Source organism: Haemaphysalis longicornis, unplaced genomic scaffold, assembly GCF_048455015.1.
Source record: "Haemaphysalis longicornis isolate Haplotype H1 unplaced genomic scaffold, Haemaphysalis longicornis Haplotype H1 scaffold_5, whole genome shotgun sequence".
In the NCBI taxonomy this organism is placed as follows: domain Eukaryota; kingdom Metazoa; phylum Arthropoda; class Arachnida; order Ixodida; family Ixodidae; genus Haemaphysalis; species Haemaphysalis longicornis.
In genome coordinates this window covers 41149104-41175583 of record NW_027526385.1, presented here as the reverse complement: position 1 = coordinate 41175583, position 26480 = coordinate 41149104, and the positions used below count along the sequence as shown (strand labels likewise).

Below are 26480 nucleotides of genomic sequence, written 5' to 3'. Positions count from 1 at the left end.
ACTAAAGCCAGTACTACATGGAGCGATTTCGACTGCGAATTCGCTGATGCGGCGCCGCTCGTGCGGCAAAACCACCTTTTTTCGTTGCTGCGGCAAAGTGCCAAACATTTGAAGCGGTCGAGCAAACGCCGCTCGTGCGGCGTGTGCGGCGTAGAGGGGCCGGACCTGCGGCCAATAGGAGCACAGCTCGGCACCACTTGCACGCTTGGAAACCAGATGGCGTTGCTTGTATGAGCGCGACAATAGCGCGGTCACACCAAAACGTTTGTCTTTTCTGCTGTGTGCGCATATATTGTTGAAGAATTGGCGATTCTTATGTAAAACCGCAAATAAACTTCTATTTACCTTAAACCAGGCAGAAACAACTTGCCAAGAAAGTAAATAAAACCACCCTTGTTTTTTTTTTTGTTTTTTTTAATGCGAAAGTTTGCTCTGCAGCATAAAACGGTGAAAATCACAACAACCTTTGCTGGTGGCAAACTTAATTCAGTCTGCAAACAAGGCGTATCTGAATTGCGAAAATCGCGGCGTTCGCAGGCCCCATGTAGACGACAATCCCAGGCAGAACTTCGCAGGTGCGAATGTTCCTTCCAGCGGATTCGCAGGCGAAATTCGCTCCATGTAGAACGGGCTTAACGCCTCAGCGAGGGGACGCCGAACTCCACCTCAAGCACGGCTCAATCAGCCGAAAACATTTCGCCTGGAGGGATCGTTAATTTGCTTCGTGACAAAAATGATAGTCTCTGCGTTATGACTGTTACAAGAATGCTTTTACTTGCACTAGAGGCATTTGTAAAGCTGCAATCTTACATGACGAGCTATTCGGGCGGCCAGCCACGATACAGTACGTTTTAGAGTTTTAACAACTTCGAGCGATTCCCGATGGCTTAAGAGCTATATAATATACAGGGTTATTTATGCACCAAGATTTAAAAAAAGAGCAATGGTGTTACTCGAAGAAAACCCGGTGCGTAATCTTCGAAGTACTGTGGAGAACCGTACAGTATTTTTTTCATTAATGAGACCTAATTTCTTAATTGTAATGAATTATCTAACTCGAGAAGTACTCTCCTAATCATAACGAGAGGTACCTAACTGCGTTATTTTCAGCGACGAACTAATTGCGTACGCATCTATTCTGACTGATAAAGAAACTCCACGAAATATGAAAAATACCACGTGACGGGGCTGCCGCCTGCCTGGTATAGCAGTGTCGTCAAGCAGGTTGCATAGAGTTTCTTAGTAAGTATACTAGAGAGGAAACTGCGCCTCGTAAGCCATGTCGTCATGGGGGTTCGCGGGAATACATCCTTTTTGGCTTGGGCTTGGCATGACAACTGGATTCTTAAGCGGTTTTTGGGATTTGCTTTCTTCACTATGCATTCACACGTTTACGAGCTACAAGGAAGCCGAAATCCTCCTGTTTCTGTGGTAGCCGTGTTCAGGGAAACAGCAGGCAATGCGTGATCGCACCTGACGTTGCCCATGCCGCAGTCGAAGGACGTATGACTGAGCGGGTAATATGCCGCCGCGAAATTTGTAGCCGACGAAAAGAAGAAACAAAACGTACTTCGACGAAGACAAAATACGGCAGATACGGGCGCTTGTATGCGCCCTATCTTGTAATCGTCCACGACTGTTTAACGCCACGTTTTCATTTTTCTTGTTAAACTAGCTTGCGGTCGCGGTGCACCGGTTAACCACTAAGGCAACGTTTTCATAGGCACGCTCAAAAAACTTTTGAAACTCTTCAAACGTATTTTTTGAAATAATGGTAAAATTAATAAAATCACAGTCTCCAATGAGTTACCCCCCAAATAATAACATTGTTCGTAACTAATTGGCCTGCGGAATAGCAGGCACAACCGCTCCGGCAAAAATACCCTTTACCTCTTTTTTTCTTAGTTTTAAAACAGCCTGTTTTTAGTTTCAATCCAAGCCAATGATGAAACTAAGGCGAGCGCGATGTATAATGGCGGTCCATGACGACACAGACGACCTTGATGTGAGCCGCATAGACGCTAGCGCCAGATTCCTCTCTAGTGTATACTGTAAGAAACTCTATGGCAGGTTGCCTCTGAGTTAGCCAGAATGAAATTAACAAAAGAAAGAAAGAAAGAAGTAATCGCTACCGAGTTTCTGCCTTATCTGCCACACGCGGCCCTTGCTGCTGCTACTCCTTCCTGGCATGCCATTATCAACGTGATGCGCTGTCTTCGGACGGGCGACAGGCGAAGCACTTGCTTTAAATTAGCTTGTTTGAGGGCGCTGCTTTATGCTGTGGACGGGAGCGCGGTCCCGTGGTATTTTTGATATTGTGCGGTTTTTCTTTATCAGTCAGAATAAATGAGAACGCAATCAGTTCGTCACTGAAAATACCGCAGTTAGATGCCTCTCGTCGTTACCTACAAGTACCGCATTGACACTTTCGTGATTTGGATAGTACCTCTCGAGTTAGATAATTAATTTAAATAAATAATTGGTTCTCGTTAACGTAAAAAATTACGGTCCGCTTCTCCAGAGTAGTGAGAACATTATGCACTAGGTTTTCTTCGGGTAACTCTCTTGCTCTTTTTTAATATCGTGGTGCATGATAGCTGGGACACCCTGTATAGTGCATGTTCATATTTACAAGTTTCGAACATTCACCAAGTTTTCAACATTTACAACATTGGGGTGCAATTTTGAAACATCCTGCCTGGTGTGGGCCTCAAGTTACGGAAAGAATGCACTCCCCTAATTTCAGGTGTTCGTTTGCAGTAACCAGGCGCTAAGCAAATATTGAGGTATTTTAGGGCGGACTTATAAACTCCCCTTGGAGTGCTGAAACAAAAAGTGCGAAATTCAGAGTATGCGGGATGTTCCTAAACACAATATAATTCCGAATGTCAATGAGAGAGAACAATATCGAAAAATATATCCTGAGGGTATGTTTAGGCTACCGAAGCAAAAGCCATATCGTTATCCATGAACGTAAAAAAAAAACGGTATGCCACTCAGTTGGGTTGGCTGAGACGTGAAATGACGTCAATTTAACACGAAAGTGCTTTATTCCCTGATACACAAGGATTTCGATGACGTCACATCCGTTACGGAAATGACACCAGTACAACGGAGAGAGCGGCCTGTAATGGGGGCACCCCTGCCGGCAGGCTCTTCTTGCGGGGAAGCAACCTTTAGTACAGAAGAGAACGTTGTAATTAGGGTTGTTCATTTTCTGGGGTTATGTTTTAACACGCCAGTGTTTTATGCCGGTATACACGACGATCTCGCTGGCGTCGTATCCGTCACGGAAATGACGCCAGTGCACTTTTGCTGAAGTGACCCGCAAGCAGGACGTCACTCGCCAAGCACACCCACAAGACAGCCGCCGACCCGCCAATCATGCTCAGCTGCAGATTGAGCTGCACTTTTCACTTTCGTGTTTTACCGGTTCCTATTACAGGGGAATCAACCAAGGTTTTTTTTTTTTTTAAGTTATTACGACAGTTGCGGCAAAAGTCTGAACCCGGGCTTACATATGGGCGTGCATATGAAAATACTTTTTTGCTAAAGCATTCGGTTGTATTAGTGACGTAGTTCGCGAACCGCAAAAGGAAAGGGAACATTCTCGCGACGGATCGCGCGCTGCCACAAGGGACGACGGCGCAAACAGGCGCGCTCTCGTTCTCTCACCGTCCCTAAACCGGCAGTGAGAGAACGAGAGCGCGCCCGTGCCGCCGAGTGCAGCCGGTTAATTGGCCGATCTGGCAACCCGGGAAGCAGAACGATGCTGCCAGGCGGTATTCTCGTAACTGTCCCTTTTGAAAACGTCCCTTTTGCGTCCCTTTCATCGTGACGTAACGTCCGGTTAAGAGGTGGACGTTGGCAGCATGGAGGAAGGTTGGCAGTAGGTTTGCCGCGCTTGCGTTACGTCACTTCCGGTTGTTGGCTTTTAGCCAATCAGGACTCGCCAAAAGGGACACTTTTGAAAGGGACGCAAAAGGGACAAAACTCGAGAATACCGCCTTGAGCGAAAGCGTCAACGTTGCGCCGATCCGGCGGTGCGGGAGGAACAGTGGCCCGCGACGCCGAGCGCTAGAGTCGGCGTCCAGACGGCGATGGTGCTGCGGCCCGAAAAAAATTCATCTGAAATATGATGTAAATGTAGTCGTGCAGTCGTGCTGTCGTCTCGCCAATACAGCTTAGCTAGTCAACCACATTCGGAGAGTGGAATTGCTTGCTTAGACTGAATATTGTTGCAAAATCACATTATAGTGCTGCCAATTTACTCAGAAGCGAAACTTTATTTACCAAAGTTACGCTCTAAATGGACATATCCCTGTTCGATTTCTATATTTAGGTGCATCGTTCCATAATGTTGGTACTTCGTGCCACCAACAACCCGCGCTTCCTAGACTTCTGACGGAGCCTGCACTGTCGGATTTCTGGACTACACTGGAACACGACATTATTCACCAGAATGCTTGGAGGGTGGAGGCTTTTGATGAAAGTAGCGCGGCTTCTCTGGACGAATATTCTGATGACGTGCGCCACTACCCCACTCCGGTAAGCCCGCCTTTAGAGTTCTCTCTGATATTGCCTGTTTACATGTACTGAATGGCGTTTTGGTCGCCAAGGTGCATGATGGTCTCCTGCGAAATAATAACTTATTCTGATAACTGTCATATTTTTTGGTTATCTTACCGCTTTAACATAACATCTAGCGCCTGAACTAATGTAAGCATCACGAGCTTGTACCTCTTTTTCACTCTCCTCGGAGGGTTTTTCTCTCACCCTTTTTCCCCCCTTAAAGGGGCCGTATAGGGTTCGAAGGCCGTAAGGCCTGGAGTTGTCGCTCTTTCCTTGGGCATCAAAGCGCTGCGGATGCTACGAGCCGATCAGCTTGGCGCGAGACAACCTAGAGAAATTTGTCAAGGCCGTTGCTCTCCCACATCGGCTGAGCCATTGACTCCGCTCGGCGATACGTCACGCTTTTTTTAGCAGCCGACACGCATGCTCCGCCTACTACGGGTTGCGCGGCAGTGCTTTTCGCGTTGCCCGTGATAGCTTCGCCAGGTCAGTTTTAAAATAGGGCAAAGGAGCTTTTGAAGGCCAGATAGGAGCGCTCCAAAAACAACATGCGGGCCCCCGACAATAATGATGATTTCCATCAAAGTTTAGCGATCCGCTCTCGTTTCTTCCATGCGGCGCTGTCGCAGAAAACAGGTCCCTGCGAGGCCGGGTCGCGTACAAAAGGCTCAGCATCGCAGCAGTTATTCCGTCACCGCTTTATGAAGCCGCGCCGACGACAACCCCAGCGCATTCTGTCACCGCACTATCACCCCCTTTAACGCACTTGTGAACATTTTCAGTAATAGTCCTGCTCTGGCGGGCGGCGGCAAGTTTTAGCTGCTGCGATGTGAGCCGATTCGTGCGCGCTTCTTGTCGCACTGTGCAGACAGGTACTTCAGCATTTCGGCCTGCAGAAGACGCTCCGCGCTTTTTAGCGTTAATAAACGACGCGCTATATCAACAAACTCAGCTAAGCTCGTGTGACGGATGGCGACGATAGCATTCGTCCGTGCAAACACACGCCGTGCCGGAGGGTCGCTGACATAAACGCCGCCCGAACAGCCGAAACCGCCGGTGGCTTCCCTCAGAGCCGGTAACGCTGATTGGTTGCAGCAATTCAAGAATCCCACCAGTAGGGGAGACGTATACTTAAGCGCCAGCTGCGCCATGAGGCAACGTCTCACGCGAAAAGAAATCGTTAATGCTCTCTTGAATAACGACGAGAATTTGCATTGAAAGGAAAGAAAAGAACACGTAATCTGGCAACAGCACGCTTGAAATCGTGACCTATTTAAGGCTTCTGAGAGAGTATCATGAAAGTGATTTTCTACTTCTGTTTAACGGTGTTTTTTTTCTAAGAGCTTCTCTCTCTCTCTCTCTCTCTCTCTCTCTCTCTCTCTCTCTCTAGAATAGTCGGTAACTTCTGCTACCAAGTTGCTGTCAATGGATTAGCCCCTCTTATTTTTTAGCGAAGCGGTCTATCACTAGGATCTAGCAGGTCGTCTCTGGCGACGGACATAGCGGCACAACAATTTTCGGCGTACGGAAAATATTCATTAGGAATAAATCTGTTCCTAGTGCCCCCAAGTTTTGATGTAACACGGTTAAATTGCCCCTTGAAACATGTCTTCCCAGCGAAGAACTTGTGCTTAGAGGTGAAGCCAACTTCAGAGGGACCCAAATGAGCTACGTTTTTGCAAGGTGGCTTTCCCACAATCTGGGTTCCGCAGTGAAGCATCGCCATCTACGGAGGGAGTAGGGTTACCGCCCACTTTATAGCCCTCTCCACCGCCACCGCCACCACTTCTTTCCCGAGTAGTGTATACTCTTTGCCACGCGTGGCGTGACTGTCCCCCTCGGCATTGCACAATGGTGTGCGCTATTCGGCGGCCACGCCGTGATTGGCGCAGCCGCGCTATGTGTGCGACCCTTGTTGACATACTTGAGCGTGTTCAAACAAAAGCCGTTCGGCTTATACCGTATTTACTGTCGTAATGAACGCACTTTTTTTTTCCATAAAAGAGAAGTACTGTTAGGGGTGCGTTTATTATGCAGTGTAATTTTCCTGAAAATTTTTAGGAGCCACGAAAGAAGGCCGCCACGAAACAAAATATTGCAGTAGATAACCCATATTTCGCAGTAAACATACGCGTACACAATGGGCAAACACGCGGCGTTTTTATTCAACTACAATCGTGTTCGTTTGTCAAGGCTTCACCTCGTCAATTCCGAAATGTCTAGCGGCAGCACGGTTCCTATGCTCAACTGCGCACTCCACAACCTTTAAGGTAAAACTGTCCGCGTAACTGACATTTCAGCCCATCGCCGACTGAAAAGTGGAAGCGGAGCGGAAAGGCAAGCAAGTAACAAAGCTTTCGCGAAAAAAAGGTAGAGCTGAGACGCTCATCAGAATGAGCCGACTGGGCGTCGTTGTGATTGGCTGTCCAACGACGCCGCGCCGGAGTGTTTGTTCGTTTTTACCCCGAGAGATGGCTTTAGGTTACATGCGCGATCATCATCAGCAGGAGAGAGTGAAGTGGGAAAGCTACAGTATGGCCATTCATGGGACTGCAGGGTTTTAAAGTTGGGGGTGCGTTTATTAAGGGGGGGGGGGGAAACAATTTTGACTACTAAAGGTGCGGGTGCGTTAATTACGCGAGTAAATACGGTATATTCCAAATACTTACCGTTGGATTTACCTTCCGCGTTGATGTATGCTAATGACACTCAGACCCTGCAGTCCCGCAGACGCAAACGGCTGGATTTCCTTCAATTATTGCTTAATGGTAAACTGGCCATCAATTCATCAGCGTACTTATCTTTTCTATCAACAAGGAACACACGACATCAACATCCCCATTTGCTAACCCCATTTTTCGCGAAAACAGATGCCTTTACATATTATTTTCTTCGACGGACAGTCTCTGACTGGAACAAGTTATGCGAAAGTCATTTATTGAAAATTATGTAGAATGAAGTGTACCTTTTTGTTTTGCGTAGGTTGCTACTTGTGTTGTAGAACAAAGTGTAATGTAGTGTTGTAGAGAACCAAGTACAGTGTTGCAATGCATAACGAAGTGTATTGTAGTGTATAGAACGAAGTGTAATTTTGTGCTACATAACGAAGTGTATTGTAGTGTGAGAAAGATGTGCGTCATTTTTGTAGGATGCACGTCATTACTTTTGTGGTATACGTGATGTACCCTTTGTGCTAGGACCACTTAGGTTCCGCAGAATGTACTACATAAAAATAAAAATGTGATTGTGTGTGCCGCCATATTGCGCGTGTTTGAAGAGGGAAGCTGTTTAGCAAATCGTAATTTTGCGTGTCCGCAGTTGAAAATACCACGAAATTGCCGCGCGCGCGCATGTGAGCGCGGGCCTTGCGGTGACCTCCCGGTAGTTAAAAAAAAAAAAAAAAAAACAAGGAAATGGCGAGCGCTCCGGTGTGCTTGCTTCGTGACGACCGCCCAGAGTCACCTGCGCACGTTTGTCAAACCAAGCATACCGAGATTCGCCAAGATTGCAGCGACCTCCGGGCAGTTTAAAAAACCAAGAAAATGCCGTGCGCTCGTGTGTGGGTGCCTCGCGGCGACCACCCAGGGTCATCAGCTCAGATTTGCAAGGCAAGCATACCCACTGTAAAATTGACTAGGATTGCCCCCCCCCCCCCCCCCGCAACCCCCGAGAAAAAAAAAAAAAAAAAACTGGCACCGTAATCGCGGCAACACTTGCTCGGAACGAGAAAGAAACGACACAGCGTACGCCCCGGCAATGTGATGTCCAAAGGTTATCACTTCCAAAAGCAGTGAAATACGCTCACACACTTATAGCAACAATGACGGAGAAAAGGTCGTTGCGACAGCGAAAAAAAACCCAGATCGGCTGCAATCATGAACTTACCATTGTGACGGTCGTGAAGGTTGCACAGAGCTCCGCTAACTTCAAGCCTTACGCGTTACTGTGAGCTTCCTTCATTTCTTTAATATGTGACGTAGCAGTCACGCACTTTCCTTATAATATAGCTTAGAAAATCCACAAAATAGCTAAACCTAACCATATAAAACCCAACCAGGGCGCCCGTTACGCTAGACAATGTTTCTTTTTTTCTTTAAAGAATATTTTTTATGTATATAATTGACTCCATGATAATAACCATCCAGTTGAAAGTCCGCGCTGCGATCTTGGTTTATTTTTCTTTTTTTTTCTGCGGTGCAGTCGTAATTGTGAGAATTCCGCCAGTTACCTCCCTCCTGACCGTTCAAAGAGCACAATTTCAAGGAATTAAGGACGGAAAGTTAGGCTCATTGGTTTGACAATACTGGGTACATTGTACTAGCGCAAGGATGAAATACACGGGGAAAAACAACCTAACGTTCCTTCTGAGGTTTTTTCTTCTTCTTGGTTCCGTCGTTGCGCTAATATAATGCACCCAGTATTTAAAGGATTCTGGGACACCTTTTCAACTTTTTTCTAAATTTTATATGTGTTGAAAGCGTAATCAACAAAAGCCATCCACTACTAAGAATAGGGGGTCACGAAGTACGCAGGCCACAAATTACTGAACGAAGCCCATCAGTTGAAAATTTGCTCAAAAGATTTTAACACGGAAGCGTTTTATGCCGGGGTCCCCCAAGATCTCATGGCGTCATATCCGATATAGAGTGACATCGCCAGAAAGACTTCGATTGACGTGGCTGCGCCTGGATTCGAGCCACTAACTCTTTCGCCGCAACCGGAGGTACGAAACGCGCTCAGACTGCGCGATGAACAGACGCGTGAATGGGACGACAAACGCACCTTATATCGTTCCTTTCAGATGGTGCTGCCATCTAGGAGAGGCGAAGCGAAGTAGTGCAGCATGATGCTTATGAGCGCCGACAATTGACGCCTCGATGCCAGCGACTACGTGCACGGGGGCGCGCAGCATGAGCTGCGGAGAAGCCGACTTGCGGATGTCACGCTAGTGGCACGGTCCGCTACTCTTTTTGCTGCAGCGGACCATGCGTTCAACAAACGATTCGCTGCCAATCCGTTTGGTTTCGTTCGCACGGACGGTTTGCGAGCGCCTGTGGCTTTAGTCAGATTTACGCAATGCTCCGGCCCGTGCAATACAGGGTATCACGTTGATGCGTATAATGGTGTCATACCGACGAAATATAAATAGCGACGTGCAAGTTCATATCGATGCACAACAAACATTCAACTGCTTCTGTGAAGGCACATTTCACTTTCGGGTTTTACCGGTTCCTATGGAAGAAGGAACAACCACATTTGTTTTCTAGTTCCCGATTCTTAGCGTCTTTTGAGCGCTAGATTTACGTCATTACAGCATTGTAGCGGCCATTTACCTCTTCCTTTTTGTTGAAGCAATAAACGTATTCGATAGCCTCTTTAGAAAAAAGCTACAAAGCAAGTAGAAACGGAAATCGGATAGTTCTGCGACGAGTATCCGCTCCGCGCTGTTATTAGCTATAGCCCTGAAAATGCTTCGAAACGCGAATGGAGGGGTGAAAGCGTTTATCTGAAGTGGTGCAGAGTGCCTTTAAATTTCTTGAATATTTGTAAAATTATTCCGGTAATCTTGAAGGTAACATACTTAAACACGGACACTAGGGAAAGAAACAACAAACCACAGCGCTATCCCTGTCGTTTCTTTCCCTAGTGTCCGTGTTTAAGTGCGCTACCTTCAAGATGTCCCATTTGCATTACCAACTAGCCCAGTTGTCACTTCTTATTCCGGTAAGAACAGCGTACTTCGATGCGGGAATAGGGTTGCGGGCGTAACCAAGGGCTAGTGTTATTTGTGCTTGGTCCTAACGGTTCCTTTAAGAACTAATGTCGATAATTAGCGTTCAAGGTGCTTCTTTGACGGCTGGTCGTAATTGTATTTTTCAGGAAGGAAGAATCCACATGAAGCACCGCAGAAAGGCCGCGGTGAGGTTAAGACGCAACCCGGAGCGATGGTCTCGGCTCGTCTTGGCTGGCCTAAGAGAGTTGGCTACAAATTCACCAGGGCCCGCGACTGCAACACTGAAGCACGCTGGCCTCTTCAACGCATTCCAGGACTTCGCTGTCCACACTCACTACTTCCAGGTAAGAGTATGTTTGCTAAATTTATTAGGATTGCAGTGACACCCACAAGACCGGAAAAACTGATGTATACTAACTTTTTTTTTGAAGTGGTGCCTCATTAAAGATACCACTTTGGTATCGCTATACTAAACACACAGGCGTTATTCATTGAAATTTCTGAGAGGTTTATAACGGTTAGGTTATTAAATATAACAAAGACCTTTTACTGCAATGCACCAGGACAAAGTGCCCTATAGTACCGAGGGTTTTAAAAGAATAAGGTTTTACCAAAGTATTGGATTACTGTTATTCTTAGAAAGTATGGTGTATGTTCATTACTTTGATTTTTTTAGTTAGCACAATGAAGGGACTTGGTATTGGTTGCTTTACTTGTGAGGTGCGCTAATTTAAATATGCGAGAACCACTTTGAACCATATAGCCATTGTGCTGCTGAGCACGAGGACGCGGGTGCGATTCCCGGCCGCGGCGGCCGCTCTTCTGATGGAGGCGAAAAGCAAAAACGCCCGTGTGTACGAGATTTCGGCGCACGTTAAAAATTCCAGGTGGTCGAAATTAATTCGGTGCCCTCAACTGCGGCGCGCCTCATCGCCTGCGTTGCGTCGGCGCGTTAAAGGCACACTGAAGTGAATTTGTCAAGCTCCCGTTTTTGCTTGCACTGCGTAGACTAACTCAAATTAGCACACTTTTCATCGTTTATCCGGTTGATAAGTCTGTAAATATTTTATAAAGCCTGAAACAAGAAAAACTACCTTGCGCGGTCTGCGGCGGCCGCACCAACTAAAGGCTGTGTTGTCGGGAGGAGGTGCACCGTGATTCGACGATGTCCAAAATTAGCATTCAAACAAGTTTCGGCTTCGGTTCAGTAAAATAACATGCTTGACATCCGACGTTATCGTCGGCTGTCAAATGCCTTTGATAAGCCACGCAGGACGGCTTGGCATCGTAGCGATGACTAGCCGAGGCCTACGCAGTGGATGAACGCCCTCCGAATCACCGCAAAAGCTCAAATTCCATGCGCTTTTCCACCTATTTGGACCTAGCCTTTATCGAACCTGTATGGTAAAAAGTGTATTCGCACCAGGCCAAGGGTCTGTGGATTCCTGCCTGTGCCCACTGCCCGCAAGCAGTCGGTGCTTATGGCAACAGCACGCCAACGAGAACTCGCTAGCGCGTCAGTGTCAGTCTGCGCGCGCTCTGCGAACTCGCTCGTGGAGCACTGAACGTTATGGTGAAGGCAGTATAGAAAACATCTGCCGAAAACGAAAAAATCAACTTACAAAAGAAAAAGAATGTACCGTCTGGGATTCCAGCTTGCGACTCGTAAAATAACATACCTAGCGCTCCAGACCAATCGGCCACGGGCCAGCACTGCCGGTGTTGGAAATATAAGGTATATAATGTATAACCACTTTAAACTTTTATTTAGTTTTAACATTTGAAGCAGCTAGGTGACCAGTTGTTGTATAGCGCTCGTGCAGTAAGCATCCCCCAGATATCCACAATATGTCACGTCTAGCAATTGCATTTTTTAGGTGTAAAAGCGTTCGCAGATGCGTAGTCGTGCTGCTGACCGCTGTGCTTCTTCACCCAGCGCGAAACAGTGCTTCCTGCTTCCTAGTTTTACGCTGTACGGTAAACGTTTCAGTTGATTTTATTTCCTTAGTACCTATATTAACTTCGCTGACTTTTCTCCCGCCTTCAAGTGGCCTTAGATTTTCCTAATAGCGTACCAGTCAGCGAAGCGTCGCATGTGCGCTTGTGCAGCGCTTGTGTTGAGCGACCTGAACTTGGAGCTTGATACAGTGTACAAACTAACGAAGTAAAGAAAGGCACATCCTTACATTCACAAACGTCTTGGCTTAGTTTCATCTGAGCGAGCGAATGGCGACGACTCGTCGGCGGCCGGCGGACTAAACGCTGGGCCGACTGACTCTGTCGGAAGGTAGGTGAAAGCGCAGTCAAGCCAAGTCATCTCCTCCTGACGTCACACGAAAACGCCACAGAAAATTGGCGAGGATGCAGAGAGGAGGACAGCATTTCTGAATAGATTTTTCTACTAAATAAATCCGCATAAACGCACTCAGAGTGGTCGAAATATGGCCTATGTACTCCGGACAACAATTTGCGCTAGTATTCCCGCAATGTTTACAAATCACTTCAGTGTCCCTTTAAACCTTACAATCAATCAAATCAAATCGAAGCTACCGATTTTTCATGCACTACTTGCGTCACGCTTCCATTATTGAAGTCGGGTCGGGGGTACGGCTAACCTAGAAAATATAAATTCAATTCATCGCTTACACAAAATAGCAGTTCGTTGCGAAGTGTTGAAACGCAGCCTCGTCTAGTGCTGCGCTTCGACACTTAGCTATGAACAAACTCGTCCAAACCAGTACCCTGCAGTTCGTTGCATCGCCAACCTACCGTGCTTCAACACAACGCAAGGCTTCTTTCTTAAATATGGTATAATAATTGCGAGGAACTTGTACGAATTTCAACGGCTTCATTCTTGGTTATTTAATCGCAAACTACTGCGTTTCATCAAAACATTTTCGCAACTAATAGTACGACACACTGATTCCCGCACCGGCAGCTCTGACAAGTTGCTTATTCTTCGGCACCGGATTCTAACTACATTTTTCAATCACTAGCATACCGCTCGCCTACTCTGCTCAACCTGATGGAAGACTAGACTATAAACATTAACACACTTTCTTCGCGCCAAAACCTTTGACAGAAAAAACCCATTGACAGAAACGTTAAGGAATGTTCAGTGTGGTTTGCGTTTGTTTTGATGCGTGAGTTCGCCAAGATGTCATGGTGCCCTCGTTTGTCAAAAAGATTTGCTACAAAAACTTGGAATACTAATATTACAAGGTCACTTACTATTGTATGAAGAGATTTTGTTATGAAATAACGGTGTTTTACGCGACACCAAAATGACCTGAACAAGATCTTACACTTTACGGTTTGTTTTATATCTTCACTCTGTATGGTAGTAATTTACCATTTCCTTTGTACCTGTGAAGCCCTGCGGCAATGTACGGGCCCCCCGGTACCCTCAAGCGGTGAGAGAGCCGCTTTTTGCCTGGGTGGCCCCAGCACACATGTTGGAAATAAAATTCTGACTGAAAAAAAAAAAAAACAGAACACTGACAAAGGTAGCGAAATATTTCGAGTTTATTACTTTCATAGGCACCGAACAACATATAGTTTTACGCAGAAAATGTCAGCACAAAATAATTAGGTTTTTACGTTTATGATTACATTTATTTATTTTCTTGTCCACTTCTACAAAAAATGTCGGTTCATTTGGCACGCCTTGTCCCCTTTTACGCCGCATAGCAGCTTTAAATACCGTAGAACAAAGATTTAAAAAAATGCTTGGACACTGTATATCATATATGCCAGCACAAAGGTATCAGAACCATTTTCAGTGCCTGGGCTGTGGTCAAGGTGTTTTCGCAGCCTTGTCCAACTTTTACGCTTGCAACATGCACACGCCGCAGTATAAGATGACGCAACACAATTTCGCTGCTGACACTGGTGATTGTGGTCAGTTTTTGTCATGATAGTTACGGTAAACCCAATGCGTCCGGACGTGTATTCGTTCGGGTGGTAGAAATTCCCTTTTTCAGCCAGGAAAATATTGCCGCTTTGAGTAAAAAAACAAATGACGTTCAAAGCGTTCATGTTATAAAACGTCCGTTTCATGGTGGATTTCCCTTTACAGGTAACGAAAAAAATAATGGAGTCTGCGGGCGTGGTGGTGTCCGTATCAGCCAACGGTTTGTCGTCTGTGCATGACGTGGATAAGCTGGACCCCATCATGCTTGTCGGCTATTGCGAGCGCTGGGAGGACATTCGCGACACCGCCCTATGGCGTGCCTGCCTGGAGTCGCATTACGCCCTCAACACGCACCACCAGCAAAACGAACTCTGGCAATATAAAGACGGCGAGAAAGAAAAGTAAGTAGGCAGGAAGAGAATTGGGAAAAAAACTGTGGTTGATTCCTCTGTCATAGGAATCGGTAAAACACGAAAGTGAAATGTACAGCGATATCTGCAGCTGAGCATGATTTGCGGGTCGGTGGCTGTCTTGTGGGTGTGCTTGGCGAGCGGCGTCCTGCTGGCGGGTCACTTCAGCAAAGGTGTAATGGCGTCATTTCCGTGACGGATTCACGTAAGGGAAAGTCTGGGGCATCGCGGCACGAAACCTTTTTGTGTTAAAATATAAAACACGAAAACGAACAACCCCAAGTATATCGAACTCTTCAGTACTAAAGGTTGCTTCTCCGCAAGAACACGCTGTGTGCACGGGTGCACCCTTTACAGGCCGCTTGCTTCGTTGTACTGGTATTACTTCCATGACGGATATGACGTCAGCGAAATCTTGGCGCATCCGGAAATAGAACACTTTTGTGTCAAAAGTGGCCACATATCTGCTTGCTTTAGTGCAAGTGTCCTCGAAAGATGATAGTCATCTGCAACCCCTGCTAGGTAACTCTTTCTCCGCTCTCACTTCTTACGCGCTTTCCTCTAATAACAAATTGAAAGGAGGTTTCGTCAATTCAATTGAATTTCCCCGCCTTTTCCCTCTTCTGCGCGCTAGTTCTGTCCTTTTTGTGCTTGCTTTTATTGCCTACGTGGTGGAGCCTTTTTGCGCCATTTTAAGTGCGCCCTTTCTCGCTTCCTAGCGCAAAAACCAAGCCAGCGAGTATTCTTAACTAGACGAACGACGGGACTGCGTGTAAAGTGCTTATACTATACTGTGTGGTAAATAATGGAGAAAGCTATGACTTACGCCAGAAGATTCAGTTGTTTGGGACGGTTCAGCTTATATGTACTTCTAGTTGACGAACTGTTTCTACTTTTGAGAGACAAATAGACAGACCAAACTGTTGGGCGTTTAAGCAGTCCAGTAAAGGCTTCTATTCAGTTCTGGATTAGGAGCAGCTGAAGGGCGAATAGTCTAGGTAGCCGCGTGCTTTTGGCGCTGAAGTGGTACGCTGGACCAGGCTTTTTGGTTGTACTGATCTGAGCTGGTGAACACGTTTTTTTCTTTTCAGTTTCTGGGAGTAGGTCATTGGAATGAGAGTGGTGTGTGCGTAGTAAAATATGAGGTGACGGAAAGTGGCTAGAGTGGCGCTGTCAAGTCAGTTACAGGTGAATAAAGAGAAACCCGTGGGTCGTAATGTAACATTCAAAATACAGGTTTATGCTGCAAAACGTACCTTACTTAAATTATTAAAAGGTGCGCTTATTAAAAGTAGAACGCTTTGTATTTAGACCACCTAGGTGTGGTGATGTAGGGGGTATTGATATTAGACCTCATGGGGTTATTCTACTTAATATAAGACCTTGTACACCTATTCGAAATTCGACAACGTGACAGTGCGCTAGCGCAGCTTAACACGTTCGGACGGAACTTCACCCACCTAATAGGTTCAAAATGTCAAAAAGACGTCTGATGCAGGATTCTAAGCTACCCGCAACGGTGGCTCAGTGGCTAAGGCGTTGCGCTGCTGAGCACGAGGTCGCGGGTTCGATTCCCGGCCGCGGCGGCCGCTTTTCTGATGGAGGCGAAAAGCAAAAACGCCCGTGTGTACGAGATTTCGGCGCACGTTAAAGATCCCCAGGTGGTCAAAATTAATCCGGAGCCCTCCACTACGGCGCGCCTCATCGCCTGTGTTGCGTCGGCGCGTTAAACCCTACAATCAATCAATCAAGGATTCTAAGCTGGCGGATTGTAGGAAATCACGTTAAAACGAAAATTTGGTTTCTGTGAATTTAGATAAAACACTACTGAAGGTGGTCGAATGAAGGTCATGTCCTTTAAATCTTAGGCATAATTCACACGTCATATCCTTTGCCTAAACACCACTCTACATGAACTCAGGCTTAGAAGAATACATGCGCTGTAAGTATAAGGAGAGTGGGTTCGTTCAACCAGGTAGCAGTAGTTGAATTACAATTAGGTTTAATTACAAAGTGATTCGGTTACCTACGACGGCGAGTCATTCAGTTCAAGAAAAAGGAAAGGTAGTAACAGTACTGGGTAAAAATACGGTACTAGAAAACATGATTACGTGTAAATGTAAGTGCAAGAAGCATCACTGCGAGCCGGCCTAGTTGGAACTGATTTATTTTGAAGGTAATAGCGCACAGAAACGGCGCTTGTCCGATAGAAGGCGCTTGTCCGTGTGTTCCTTTCTTTGTCCCCGTTTCTGTGCGCTATTACCTTCAAAATGAATAAGTGCAAGAGAAACACGCGAGTCAGGTAACTTTTTGTTGAAGTTTATTGCACGAAGCATGCGGTCAGCCAGAGCATGTGCTCACGAGTGCAACCTTCTGTATAGGACACGCCTTTAAAAAACCAGGGATGGCGGACAAGTCACTAAACTTGAGATACACGGGTGGCGGCAAGGATACATTATATACTGTAATGCTGGAGTTTCAGGCAGGAGTGAAATGGGTGGTCGTAGCACCAGCTTAGAAAATTATTTTTAGGGGACAGTTCTATACAGTTCTACTCAACGGGAACGCTGTCGAAGTGTGGAGCAGTGATTCGCCAGAGAAGCTGCGGCGCCCCCATTGGCTAGTTTCTGTATCAGCCAGGCGTTGATACCGAAAATAGGTAAGAGAGGGCACCGCAGCCCCTGATATGGCCTATTAAGAGAGACAGAATTGCGTTTTCATAAATATGGGGTAAGTAATGCGATAATTCATGATTTCTTCATCATCTAATATTATTGTGTACTTACTTGTGGCCTATAGCAACGGAAGCCTCCGTGGCAACAGCACAGGGAAAAATTAGCAGTGGCTTAGCTCGGTTATGCCAGGATATACGTAGCGGGAGCTAAGGTTCAGCAATCCAATCCAATTCAATCCAGTCCAGTCCAGCCCAGTCCAATCCAACCCAACCCAACCCAATCCAATTCAGTCCAATCCAATCCAATACAATCCAACCCAATGCAATCCAATGCAATCCAATCCAATCCAATCCAATCTAATCCAAACCAAAATCCAATCCAATCAAATTCAATGCTTCCCGCGCTTGTGCAGCACGACCCTTCAAGGTCCACGCGAAACTGCTCAACCTCGGCCAGTGTAGCTTACGCTACAAATGGTCACCCCCAACACATAGCTTATGAGTATCGTGTGCCTCTGGGGCGCAAGGGGAACGGAAATCAGCTTCGTAACGCAAGGGACCCAGTTTCGATCCCAACCAGGGGAAGCGGTTCGCTTTTCGAAGCGTCTGTTTGGATGCGTGACGCCGCGTGGCTGCGGTGGCTAGATACCGTGACTCCGGACGATCTACGACGACAAGCGGGGCCCCTAAAGTGCTTCGAACTTGAAATGTAACTCTTGACCTAGAGAAAGTCTCTAAGTACTGTTTTTCCTACTGCCGCAATGAATCGTAATCTCTAAACCATGTATAAGGTGTATCGTAATCTCTAAACCATGTATAAGGTGTATACTTATGGGCCTTGCTTCCAGTAATAAATCTAAGAGAATTGTTCGAAGTATTGTCATGGAATTGCTCGAATAAATGGGTTAGAAAGAGTATGACGTAGCTTGGCCATATAGTCTACACTTATCAATCACGCAATGAACAACGGTTAAATATTGCTCAAAAGCTTTTGCGTGGTAAATGATTGCCGCAGTTTACTGTTCCGGCCATACTTGTGCACAGAATAATTTAAAAAGAAACGTTTTTTGTGACTGGCATAAAATTACACCCCTCTCCTGATAAATTCCTGCTGAGCGAGAGCGACAATGAATAGTTATTTTGATATGTATAGTTAGGTATTTGGAAAACACAACTGTTAACTCAAGACGTTTCGTGCTGGAAAAATCTGAACCTTCAATAGTTTGCATTGTCGCGTCCAGGTTTGTATTTTCCTGTTTCCGTTTTATTGGTTCTGGTATCCAGCCGCCAAACCTTTCTGTGTTTCTTTTTTTCCTTATCTGACTTAGACAGCAGGAGTGCCATAAAGCCCTGCCAGAGCTGCTGTGTGACAAGACGTCCCGGTGCTTGCAGAAGGAGCTCAACGGCATCGTCTCATCGAAGATGTGGTCGGTGGAGCCGCAGTTCTACTTGGGAATGCCCGAAGAATGGTTCGACCGCGCAAGATGCATGGCGGCCACGATGGCAGATGCAACGACCAGACTGGACTTACGAAGCCAAGTTACATAGCTTGGTTAATATACTGTAAAACAGCCAACTCCACGAAAAGCATAAATTAAAATTTAGAAAAAAATGCCGGGCGATATTTTGTGTCAATGGTAATAAGCACCAGGGGCCGGAAACCTTCGGACATGCAGCCCGCAGCATGTAGTCAGGACCCCCCTCCCTCTAAAGTCACTGTTATCCCTATTTTACATTATCCTTCGGTGTCATAAAGTGTATTCAACCTTCCAAATATGTAGAAGTGTACTTAACAAGGCATTTTGCCATCCATAAATACTGCTTTCTTGCACAATTCAACAGGTTTCTGCGTCTTAACAAGTACCGCGTTGATTCCTGATTCACTCAAATTTGTGCTGACAGCGCTAACCAAATACATCGACCGAGCGGCAGCCCTTTCCGGGGGAATTAACATCTTTTAATACATCTTCACAATAGTATAAGCGTGGCAGAATAGTAAAATAGTAGATATTCCGCCACGACGAAATAATCCTTGTTGTTGCTAACCAGCGCTCTGTCCTGTCCATCTTCTGTCCCGTTTAAGCGCTGCGGTTCAAATGCAAAGTATGTACCAACAACCGCAATACCACGATTTTTCAGTATAAGCCCACTATTAGCCCTATATTGCGGATACCCTGAGCAGCTGGCACCGAACGTTTGAGTATATTCCCGCAAATGTTTTTTTTTAAGTGGAAGTTTCTGAGTGGGACCGATGGTGCCGTGTAAAACAACTAGACTGGTTGGTCGACCGAAAACCTGAGATAGGATCTCCGGACGCATGGCGCGTGCGGGGTTCCCGGGTTTCATTGTGTCAAAAGGGTTACTTGAAATGCGCAAAAAAGGAACGGTTCTAAATAAGATAATACACGCGTCGATTATAAAGAAAGAGCGCAATAGTATACCTTTATCTCATACATCACGTATCGGTGTACATTTAGATCATGCGTAGACGCGTTTACTTAGTGCGCGAAAAATCTTCACATGGTTTCGTTCTTCTTTTGCGATTTGGTTCGTTGAAAATTTCACGATTTTGATGGTTTCACACACTTTCAGCGAATGTTGAACGTACTTGTAGCGAAGGTTTTGACTCATTTTTGACGGATTTTGGATGTTAGAAAGCTTTCTATCAACTTTTTTTAGGAAACAATTGCATTTTTTACTGCTCACTGAAGCCTTCCGCGTCTCCTGCTCTGCGCACAATTAAGTACTGTAAACTTGCTTGATAAGGATGGCCCACACTTAAGACTGCGAATATTGTCATGGGAAAACAACCAGTAACTAATGCATGTTCATGTTCACATCAGAGCACTCTGAAGTACGCTCCACTTCAATCCAATAGGACGTCGGGCTCTTTACAGATCAGAAAATTTCGGAAGATTAGCTTCGCCGTTCAGAGCAAGCTATTTATTCAAAGTACGTACGGTTTTTTTTGGCGAAGGCGACTGACAGAAAACTTCCGTAATTTTAACGCTTTGGTCACGCAAGCGTACACCAGCACATGTACTTCTCCAGCTTTCAGTTACATTCGCTTCGTTCCTGTTCTCCAGTGCAGGGCAGCCACACAGAATCATGTTACGGGTATTCCTTAACTTCCTTTAAGGTGTCTGTCATCCAATGCACTATGTTTAATTTGTAAAGCTGCTGTTGCTTTGCGTTATATCACCATGCACCGGATTAGCTTTTTCCAGATTTTTCTATGTAAATGTCTAGCCGCTGTTTCGCACTTTTCTAACATCAAACTTGAATACAGAGCCAACACCTTCGGAAGTTTTATTTCGCTTAATCTCTGAAGCAACCAGCTCTTGCAAATCGGCTGCGGTGTGGACTCTTGGGTACATATTGCACACTTATATACACATGGATGTCTAAACTAATTTCTAAAGATCAAAAAGAGAAATTGTCGTGTCAGTTTTTATACGTATGTTCTATGGGGAGAGCTCCACAATCGAAGTGTCACTTAAGGCTGGGTGACTTTTATTCAATTGGATGATCACATTATTCAAAGCTATTCCGGATTTACAATGAAAAGCCTAGTACACAAATAATTAAGGCTCGCATTGGCTTCTCCTATTTTGCTTTGTTTTGAGTTTACCCGAAAGGTCACTTGAGAGATTAAGAATAGGCACCGTCTACAAAGTCGTTCAAGGCATTTAAGGCTAAACAGGGGCTGCCGGCTAGAAGAAACAGCAGAAGCTTAGAGAGGATAAATAACAAACGAAATCACCAACAATAAATATGCACTTCAATAGCCTAGGCAGCATAACCGAAGACAAGCTTGTTTATTTAATTTCAAATCTTTATGCAAATATTACAACCCACAGTTCATAAACGTTTACAAATAAATACTTTTATCAAAAAACCACGCGGGAAGGCAGTCGTACCTCGTACAACGGTCACAAAGCAAGCACTCGGCGGGAATGCTTCAATAAATTTTTCAATATTCCAAAGCAGTGACCAAAGTACACTTTCACACCACGCAACGTTGATATGCAACAGTACTTGGTTATTAAGCAAACGACCGGTGCTATATACCAATATAGCTAGACAGAAGACAGCTCAGGTGAACGGCAACGCACATTGCGGCAGCCAACTATGCTTCAATTTCCGTAACGTAAGGTACAGTTAGTTGTTCAAGCGAAGCTTTTATTGACGGACTTCCACCGTCGGTAATGGCGTGCGGCGAAATGCCTTGCGCAAAGGGAATGTTCTCCATTTGCTCTGATGACGACGGCAATGATGATAAGGATGCCTGTCACGCCAAGTCACCAAGTGGATTGGAGACACAGAAAAAAAACGTTTAATTGACGAGGACGGTATTTTACTGCACATAAAATAGTCAAAAAGGTGTTCACGTGGATGAAGTTCACGTAAACGTCTTTAAATATCATGTCGCCTCACGTTAAAGTCGATGTCTTCCGATTTGATGCAGGGATCAAGCGCCCGTCGTGTTTCGTAGTGCTGCTGGTAGGTAGTGAGCTTGGCCGTCACCATCAATACCCAGGGAAGCGTAGCCCTAGGTGCGTTCTTGAACCGATGCGGTGCGGAACCCGAGCGTCGCTGCCTGTAGCCCAGCAGGTTCTCGTGCCCGTAGCCGCCGACGATGCGTTTCCGCGGGGTCTCCCTCCAGGATTGTAGCCTGGAACTCCTGTCAGAAGGCCTGAGGCGTTATCAGCCTGGTCTTGGTTGGTTGGTGCCAAAAGAATGGCTCATACCCACTCAGGGGGATTTGCCGGGAAATGGGTGCTAACTGAGAGAAACAGAAAAGCTGGACGTCACGCGGTTCTGACGAGCACTGGAGGCAGACGGCTAAGTAACTCCTTTTTCCTCTCATGGAGTGATGTCACGCTGATGTCCATTTGCTGAGCACCGCTCCGCGTGCTGTTCCGTCGGTGCGATAAATCAGATCAAATTGAAGTATGTTCCACGCGTCGCATGCCTCTCATATTTCTGCTAGGGTATTCTGTTGTGTAAAGGAAGCGAACTGTGTAATAATATTAACACCAAAAGTTCGTGCCAGTACTCCTTTAATGTTACACCTATCATCTCCGTTCCATTGCCCGCTGAGTCGTCCTCAATATAAGTTGAACCCTTTTACTGAGCCTCTAAGTTTCTGCCCCGTAGGTGAGTACCGCTAAGATGCGGCTCTCATGCACTTTTTTATTCAGGGATAATGGTAGGCTGCTATTCATTTTTTGAGAATAAATAGAAGACATCCTATATAAAGATATGGAGGACTTTTTTAGTTTTTATAAATTTTAATACGCTACACCTAAGTCTCGGAGTTTTCGTTCCACACGTGCGCGCTACAACTGGGGGAATGAGACATACACAGCTTCGCCGTCAAATAGGTTCGCCCAAGTTAAACCATACGCTCTTCGACAGCCAATTTGAAAATACGGTATGCCTGCAAAGCTAACATCTCCACCTTATTAAAGCCAAAGTCAAAACCCTGGGCTTCATTTCACATCGGGAAAATGTATATACTCGACGATGATAGACATGCAAGGTCATGTTTCATTAAATATGTACACTAGCACCGGTGATTTTAGTCTTGGCTCCTTTAGCGGAATCTTCATCGTCACAAATGGCGAGGGCACAGGTCTTTCAGGCAAGATCACCAGGCTTCGCACGTAATTCTTCTGCAATTTATCTTGTTATGGTGAAATGAGTGAGCATTAGTATATTTAAACGTTCAGAAATTAGAATTAGCTATTTCAATTACAAGTACTAATGCAACAACCTTGCGTATTTTGTACAAAGTTATCTGCCATGCGCAAAGCTAATTTATTTAAAGCGATGTATCTAATCATTTTTCTCAATTCCCTAAAAAAAGTTTCGCGCCACCCAGTGTCAGCAAAAATGTTAGTTTCTGCGAACCGAATTTTTTTATTGTGAAAAGCTTTTGTGAATTTGAAAAAGGAAAGAGGCGGGCTTGCTAATTTATGAATTTCAAACAGTGTTGCGAGAAAAAGCGCCAGCAGTAAGCAAATGCATTGTATTAGTCCGCTTCATTTTCCTCGTAATTTGTTGTTAGTAAAAGTGCTGCGGATTAGCATTCCTAGTTTCTGCACAAAGTAGTATTGTCGGTGTTTGTAAACTTGACAATTACAATAAATAAAGCAGCACAGCGTTCCCTTTACACGAAGCTATTTTTCCAAATTTTGGTCTATCCAAGTTTATAGGCTAAAATTTTCAGTGACTAACCCTTGTAATTTTTGCATGCGCGTGCCAGGTCACTTTTGAGAACGTTTCAAAATAATTTAGACTTGTGAGTAATTCTGAACCCATCGAACCTACACATAATAGGTTCAGAAGCATAATTCGTGGACTCGGCCCCAACTCCATTTCTGATGCAACAAAATTAAAGGTTTCTACACAAAAACTACCATGCGCGGTTTGCGGCGGCTGCACCAACTAAGGCTGTGATGTTGGGAGGAGGGGGCACCGTGATTGGACGATGCCCAAGGTTAGCAATCAAACAAGTTTTGGTTTCGGTTTCGGTTCTGTAAAACACAACCAATGGCGATGTTGGATGGGCATTCTCAATATCTCAGTAATCATAGTACCGCGCTTCTGCCATGTTGTCGGCTGTAAAATGCATAAGATAAGCCTCCCAGGACGGCTTGGAATCGTAGCATTCACTAGCCGAGGCCTACGCAGTGCATGAACGCCCTCCGCGTCCCCGCAGACGCTCAAATGCCATGCGCTTTTCCCCTATATTTTGAGCTTGCCTCACTCATGCCTGTATCGTAAAAAGCGTGTTCGCACCAGGCCAAGGTTCTGTTGATTCTGGCCTGTGCCCACTGCCCGCAAGCAGTCGGCGCTTATGGCAACAGCACGCCAACGAGAACTCGCTAGCGCGTCAGTGTCAGTCTACGCGCGTTCTGCGAACTCGCGCGGGGAGCAATGAACGTGGAAGCCAAAAAAAAGGTGAACTCAGTATAGAAAACATCGGCGGAAAACAAAAAAGTTAACTTATAAAAAAAAAAAAAAGCACGTACCCGCGGGGATCCGAACTTGTGACTTGCAAAACACTTCCGCTGTTATACCTAGCGCTCCAAGCCACTCGGCCACGGGCGACACGTCTAGCAATTGCATTTCTTACACGGAAAAGCGTTCGCAGATGCGTAGTCGTGCTGCTGGCCGCTGTGCTTGTTCGCCCAGCGCAAAAAAGTGCTTCCCGCACCCTAGTTTTACGCGGTACGGTAAAAATATGAGTTGATTTTATTTCCTTAGTACCTATATTGACTTCGCTGACTTTTCTCCCGCCTTCAAGAGGCCTTATATTTTCCTACTGGCGTACAAGTCAGCGAAGCGTCGCATGTGCGCTTGTGCAGCGCTTGTGTGAAGCGACCTTGACTTGGAGCTAGATACAGTGTACAAACTAACCAAGTAAAGAAAGGCACATTCTTCCATTCACAAACGTGTCCTGGCTTCGTTTCAACTGAGCGAACGAATTGCGACGACCCGTCGGCGGCCGGCGGACCAAACGCTGGGCCGACTGACTCTGTCTGAAGGCCGGGGAGTCGTGCAGTAGCGCAGCCAATTGCGAGCTCGGCTCCTCCCGACGTCACACGAAAACGCCACAGAAAATGGGCGAGCGTAAAGAGAGGAGGACAGCATTTTCAAATTAATTTTTCTACTAAATAAAATCGCGTAAACGCGCCCAGAGTGGTCGAAACATGGCCTGGGGACTCCGGACTACAATTTGCCCTAGTAATCCCGCAATGTTTACATATCACTTCAGTGTCCCTTTAAATAAACAAATTCATGGGTGCTTGGTTTTTCGATAGGAAATGATATTCTACATCTACTGCAAAAACCCAACCGCCGCCTGCTGTTGCTCGCGTCATCTACTGGCGGCATATGAAAAAATCACGCGGCAACAGCAACGAAAGGTTCCACTAGCTAGGTTCCACGTTCTGCTTGGAACGGACGTGAAGCACGGCCACGCGGTTCTATAAACCTTCAAGTTGGCCGCCTCGATTCAGGCGCGTCTCCACTGTACTGCAGCGTTGGGATCGAGGAACCCGGCGTGTAGCACTGAAACGCGGTAAATTCAAATCGAGTTGACAAACCTTTAGTGTGTTTACCTTGGAATGAGCGCGACGGAACAGGAACAGCATGAGTGGTGAGCGGCAAAGCAGAGGGAGGCATTTCCTTGGTAAATGTCTACAAAGACTATCGTCTTTTGACATTTGCAACGTTAGGAGCAGATACGAGGCCAATGTTTCAGAATGCAACACCGCGCGTTATATCTGGGATGAGGTACAGTGTTTTCTGGTCGTCCAGTGGGACATTGAGTGGGCGGGTCTCCGCTACTTGGACGTTCTGACAGAGCACCCGGAGCTGTGCGAATGCTTCATTACACTGCCCCTACACCCGCTATGGCATGTGCGAGTGGATGTGGTGGAGTGTGCTCCCACCCCGAAGCCAGCGTGGAGGCATTTCGTCCACAAGATGGAGTGGACGGTCAGTGCGCTCGGGGCACCCGACTCGGACACGGAACTGGGCCAGGCGCTTGCGCGCTGTGGCCGTGCGACGGTAGCCTTTAAAACAAAGGAGCTGGAACGCTTTAAGTGGCTATGAAGCCAGCAACCGGCCAGGTTGCAATGGAACACTACCCCTTTTTAGATGCGACGCATCTCTTGCTCTGAGGCATGTCCCTCCTGCGTCGGCGTCGGCGGCGTCCGCACGCCACCTGCGCATGCGCGACTCTCCTCCGCTCTTCTCTCCGACAGCTGCGCGCAACACTCCCACTCCGTCTCATTATCATAAACAACAGCTGCGTGCGCGCGCTTCGCTCGCTTCGCTCCGCTCTTGTCGCGCAAGAGCGCGCATGCGCGACTCTCCTCCGCTATCTCCTCTCCTTCAGGCGCTGTGAATATAAAGCGGGTAGCGTGCTGCGGCGGTTCAGTCAGCGCTCGCTCTCGTTCGACTCCGCGTGACTTGCTTGACGACTTCCTGCTTGGCTTGATTCTTCCGATGAAGACGTGATGAAAGCGACGGTCCCTTCAGCGAGTGGGCTGATACAATCGAATAGCAGCGTCAGCGCAAGAGAATCAACCCAATGGAAACGCCAATTGAACGTCCCGATGCGTCGCATCACATCAGGGTTCCCTCGCGGGAAGATGGGCG

The 26480-nt window shown here is 46.3% G+C and overlaps 1 protein-coding gene across 2 annotated transcripts in view; it reads left to right on the top strand.

Moving 5' to 3' along the window:
* LOC144138094 (uncharacterized) overlaps nt 1-18923 on the top strand; it is a 29709-nt gene extending 10786 nt beyond the window's left edge. The window contains exons 2-5 of one of the 2 annotated variants that reach the window (XM_077670185.1): nt 4343-4548; nt 10453-10650; nt 14385-14620; nt 18632-18917. In XM_077670185.1, the coding sequence (XP_077526311.1) occupies nt 4343-4548; nt 10453-10650; nt 14385-14620; nt 18632-18851 (860 nt within the window). In that variant the 3' untranslated portion in view covers nt 18852-18917. Of the gene's footprint in view, nt 1-4342; nt 4549-10452; nt 10651-14384; nt 14621-18631 lie in introns of both variants that reach the window. The other variant, XM_077670186.1, reaches the window with a different exon arrangement.
* Nucleotides 18924-26480: the final 7557 nt, after the last annotated feature.